The 5414-nt window shown below is 40.8% G+C and overlaps 1 protein-coding gene across 1 annotated transcript; it reads left to right on the forward strand.

Moving 5' to 3' along the window:
• Positions 1 to 67: 67 nt before the first annotated feature.
• On the forward strand, positions 68 to 5198 carry LOC115381519 (fetuin-B-like). The gene is made up of 7 exons (XM_030082979.1): positions 68 to 274; positions 603 to 716; positions 1403 to 1481; positions 2341 to 2507; positions 3889 to 4002; positions 4209 to 4337; positions 4798 to 5198. Exons 1-7 carry the CDS (start codon positions 77 to 79, stop codon positions 5053 to 5055), a joined length of 1059 nt encoding a protein of 352 aa, XP_029938839.1. The 5' UTR covers positions 68 to 76; the 3' UTR covers positions 5056 to 5198.
• Positions 5199 to 5414: the final 216 nt, after the last annotated feature.

Raw genomic sequence — 5414 nt, forward strand, 5'->3', positions numbered from 1 at the left:
ATATCAGTGCATTTATTCATCTAAACGTTGGCTGCGGTCATCCGTTTGGACACACTGTGCGTGTCTGTGTTGCAGGATGCGTGCGTACCTGCTGCTCCTATGTCTGGCTTTACTGCAGCAGGAGGCGAGGTCCAGTCCGGACCCGTCAGACTGCTCGAGTCCGGATGCAGTGAGGGTGGCAGAAGAGGCTCTGCAGCAGATCAACCAGGACAGGACAAACGGATACATCTGGGGCCTCAATAGACTTTATGATGTTTTTCACTCTCCAGACAAGGTAAGGAAAAATAAACTTACTGGTGCCAGGGTTCTGCAGCAGCTTAAATTATGCAAAACATGCAACGTTTTTTTTTCAAAAACAGTGCAGATAATGAACCATGGATGACAGTTACAGTGGAGTTTTACCCACTGCACGTATTTTCATATAGAAGTGTTTGCTCATTCCCCATTATGTAAATCATAGATCACGTAATTGAAGACATTTTTTTAAAGGGTTGGTGAATCCTAGTTGTGGTTAAGATTAAAGTAACTTATTGGGGTGAATGTACAGAAAGCTCATGTAATTTCACCTGACGTCATTGTGATTGTTCCATGTGTGTATTTAGGAGAAAGGTGGTGTGTTCTACAAATTAACCATTGATGTTTTGGAGACTAGATGCCACATAATAAGCAGAAAACCATGGAAAGACTGTGAAGTCAGGAGTATTGGAGACATCCCTGTGAGTGCCACACACTGCTGAACATCTGAACTATGCAGCTTATTTATTGTTTTTTTTCATGGGCCCTACAGTGAAACTCAAAACAAGGCTGAGCTCTTGCTCAGCCTGCTCTGGACTGTTTCCATAAATATACTTTAATGTTTGCTTTAGCGTCTTCTATTTACTTCTTGTTGCATGTTTATAGACCCACTTGCTTGAAAACATTTGACATATTTGATCTTACAAAAACACAAAAAGAGAAATAAAACAGTCTCAAACTGTGCACATAGATTTTTAGAAGAAGAACCATGTGACCCAGAGTAACAGTGTCTGGGGTAATAAATACAACAAATTATTTTTTTTCTTAACTTCTTCAAGCGAGAAACCAATTTAAAGCCACACAAAATTCCTGATAAACTAACATGGTAGCGTCAGGCACAAGTTATCTTGTAACGATGTTGCACTCCTTTAGCCAATTTGAATTCTACAAAGGTATCACAGCCAGTAAAAGAGCATTCCACATATTAAAGAATCGATGCCACATAAACCAAATATTCACAGTTCACATGACTTCTACTTGTCTCTATTGTTGGATGGTAAGGCTGGAAAAAGGTCAAAGAAACCTTGACACAGATATGAGTAGAAGTTTTATGATCTTTACGTTGCTCTGACAGAAAAGTTTGATAAAGTCTGTTGGTGCATTTCAGGTGTATGGAGAGTGTGAGGTTTCTGCTCACGTTGACAGTGAAGTCAAACTCCAAAGCTATTCCTGTGCAATTCGACAAGGTAACAAAAAAACATCCCCACAACTTTTTCATAGTTCAGCTTGTTCATATAGTGGAAATTTCACTATGCTGGAATAGGTCAGTGTGGATAACGGTGTAAAGACTGCAGAAGTGGTGAGAATGGGCCTTTTAAAGTGAAGCCCAGTGATGTTTTACAGTGTTAGCTTTCAGAGGTGAAAAGCTGATGAAAAGTGATCAGGCTGTCGATCATTGTAATCCAACCATCTCTGGAAAAACTATACATTTATTTTACTTAGTCACACATTTTCTTATTCAGCTTTATTTCGGTTTTCTATTAAGTGTCGATTTTGTTTGTTAACTCTGCGTTCTATGATAAAGTTGTTTCGTATTATTGTTGTTATTGTCATTATTTTCATCTCATCTCTCTTTTGAATCCTCCCTTTTCCTTTGTTCACGTGAACTACTGGTCACTTTAATCTGAAAGCTGGGAAGTCCTCAAAGAGGAAGTTTCTGAGTCAATCGTCACAAACTTGATGAACGTAACGAGTGTGAAGAGGGAAGGAAAGACTTGCACATTGGTAAATGTTCTAACAGCAGAATAAACCAGAAAATGGTCCAGGGTGACCATAAGCCTTAACCCTGAAGTAAATATTGAACTGGTTCCATAAAATAGAAACCTGGGAGCTGAAAGCTTCTAATTTTAGAAGCAAATATATATAGCAAATCATCTTTAAGGTATGATGTAAAGTGACACCAAGTAAGTTGACGATCTATGACTGTTTAAGTAGTTTTATAATAAATAATTGCATGAGTGAAGCAGACACTGCAGAAAGTTGTCTTTATTTTCCCTTGTCAGCTTCGTGTGGGTTACCTTTATTGTTCTTTATTCTCATGGTTAGTTCCTGCTATCGAAGTGGTGGGCGTGTGCCCGGACTGTCCCACAGCCGACAACTTGGACGAGCCCATCGTGAAGGAAACGGCCAACCTTTCCCTGCAGATGTTCAATAAGGACAGCAAGCTGGGGAACTACTTCGCTCTGGAGAGCATTACAAGAGCCAGTTCACAGGTTCAGCATCAAAGAACTGTCAACTCTACAATGCTGTGAATGATCAGTTTTAAAGTGAACCTAGTTTTCAATAACTGAACCTTATTGGTTTCACCACTCAGTTGTGTTTTTAAAAAAAAGAAAACAGTCAATGAAAAGCCGTGAAAGGCTTCCTCTGTTCAATGTGCTCACATCAATATTAGCACTGTCAGAAGCCCTAAATCACATTTTATCAGGCAGGTGACCATATTTGATGACTTCCACTTTTCTTTGTGTACAATTTTAAAATTGAAGATGATACATGAATTTAGGTGGTGTGGGACATTGAGACAGCCTTGAGATACGGTCTGCCTTACTATAATAACGTAAACACCATAGTGGTTTGCCCAACTGGCGCCATATTTGATTATTTATATTTCACACATAAAACCAGTGATAGGGATCATAAGTCCATTCACACACATGCCAAATGCATCCACAAAGGTATAACTTGGCTTTTTTCAAATAGCACATGATGATTGTGGGACCCCAACATTTTCATGTTTCACTTTGAGAAAGAAATGGAGGGATTTTTCTCCTCTTTTTTTTTTTTCCTATTACCTTTTTGTTGTGTTCATTTCATGTTTAACAATGTTGTGTTCTCAGTTAGAAATGAGGGGAGAGCTTGGAGAGCGGTATCAGTTCTGTATCACGCCATTTGGGCTCTGCAATGCACCTAAAGCATTTGAACGACTGATGGAAATGGTGGTGGCTGACGTGCCCTGTCGTCGCTGTGTGGTGTACCTTGACAGTTTTGCTGGCTACGACAGAGCTCTCTCCAGTCTGGGTGCAGTCCTCACTGTCACCCACCAGGCCGGGTTGCAGCTGAACCCTGAGTTTCTGGGCCATTTTATCAGCGATGGTGCTCCAGTGGTCTCACCGAACTGCTACTAATGTTATGAGTGGTTGTGTTTCATCGTGTTCTTGTGGTTTTGTAACCTAGTTTCTCTAGTTGAGTTTAAGGTAGTAACCATGAATGGGAGGTGCAGTGTGTTTGATGTCCGCTTGCCACCGTTGCATTTCTTTGAGTGTCAGATAAAAGTATTTGCTCATTGCAATTCGCAGTAAAAGCAGGTCTTTTCTTCATCTTCCGTGCAAATCAGTATTTAAAAAGTTACTGTGAAGTGATACTTATGTAATGTGTTCATTTCAATTTGCAGGTATTAGTTGATCTGATGACAGAATTCAATGTCATTTGTTTTCTTACTTAAGTTGCAGTAGTTTCTTTTGTGTCTTTTTGTCTTTTTTTTATTTATTTATTTATTTTTTTTACTTTGAGGTTCAGCTCCTCCATGTTTAAGAACAGTAAGGACTTCCATGTGTGAATACAGTTTTAAAAATGTGTTTTTATGTGTTTTGTCAGTGGGTCGTTGGCCCTGCTTACTTTGTGGATTTCACCATCGTGGAGACAGTGTGTTCAAAGGGAACTGATCCCGGTGAACTGGGCAGCTGCCCCCCAATGGACTGTCAATTTGCTGTAAGTAGCACACAATGAATCAGAGTGTTTAAAGGAAGAACTCTGCTGGAAGTTGTACTAAAAACTGGTGTTGGTTTGAGATTTGTAAAGACATATTGACCAATAAACTACTAAGCTTGTTTGTGTTTTTCATCCACACTTCACTTGTGAATTTTCTCCTAAGATGCAAGTGAAGGTTGAATTGTTTTTGATCTCCTTTCTCTCAGCACAGAGGCTTCTGCCGGGGCTCACATGTCACTCAAGAGGAGATGTTTGAAATCAGACGGCCGGTGGGGAAAAAAGACAGCTCGTTTCAGAATCCTGTACAAGTTACTTGTGAGATCTACGAACCCAAGGTACAAAATAAAACTGTGTACGATGTCCTGTGTTATTAATGTAATTCAAGAATCTATGATTTAAAATAATATGTTGGTGTATGTGCGATCAACGCATCGTTGGGTAATTCAGTCTGAGTATATCCACACAGGGTTCAGAATATCCTCCACCGGTCCGTACACCGCTGCTATGTGTCTACATTACATATTTTTGATTAAAGCGTACTCTCTATTGTTAATGTTTACAGCACATTACTCTGCACACGTGTGTGTTTTCATTACACAAAATACTTCACCCACTGGCGGTCTGGCATGAAAGTTACATCTTTGTCAGCATTTCTGCTGTTTCCGTGTAAACAGACATAATTTTCAAAAATGCTGATGAAAAGTAAAACTTCTCATAAACAAAAAAACGCAAAAATTAAGTCCTGTAATGTGTAACGCTGTTGCGTAAACCAGGCCTGATTCTCTTTTTCTACAGGCTGCCACGGAGGAGGAGACGGTCCATGCCAAAGCAGACGCTGAGCACACTGAGTATCAGCACCACAACCACACACACCTGCATCCTCATGAGCACACACACTCGGACACAGACAGCTCGAGCGGCGCCACGTCCAAGCCCCCGAGCTCGCTTGGTACTGTGGTGGAGAAGCCCGCCTCTCCCAGGTCGGCCCCGTCGGCCAGAGCCTGCCCAGGCCCCCACAGGCACAGGATGGGCCTGGATAGACTCCGGCTCTGAATGAGTCGGGGCCGAGGCGGATGATGATTGCCTGTCTTCACACCTGAGTCTCTCTCTGTTAGTTACATAAGGGATGAAATCTCTATCAAAGTATTGGAGGGCAGAAGCCAGAGACCAGCGATTATTGTTATAAATCACATTATACTGACTGCTTGATTAAAGTATTGACACCAGAGGAGGCTTTATACTTGTGTGTGTGTTTTTGTCTATAAACTGACAGGGTCTTCTGAGGGCCCATCTGACTGAGATATTTTTGAAAGCCATGATTAATTTATCCACAAACTGTTGCAAGAAAGGTCAAAGATGAATTTTGTATCTCTTAAAATTCACTGCTTCCATGTTTCCATCAGTTCTGCTGA

The sequence above is a fragment of the Salarias fasciatus genome, chromosome 23 (assembly GCF_902148845.1).
Source record: "Salarias fasciatus chromosome 23, fSalaFa1.1, whole genome shotgun sequence".
Classification (NCBI taxonomy): domain Eukaryota; kingdom Metazoa; phylum Chordata; class Actinopteri; order Blenniiformes; family Blenniidae; genus Salarias; species Salarias fasciatus.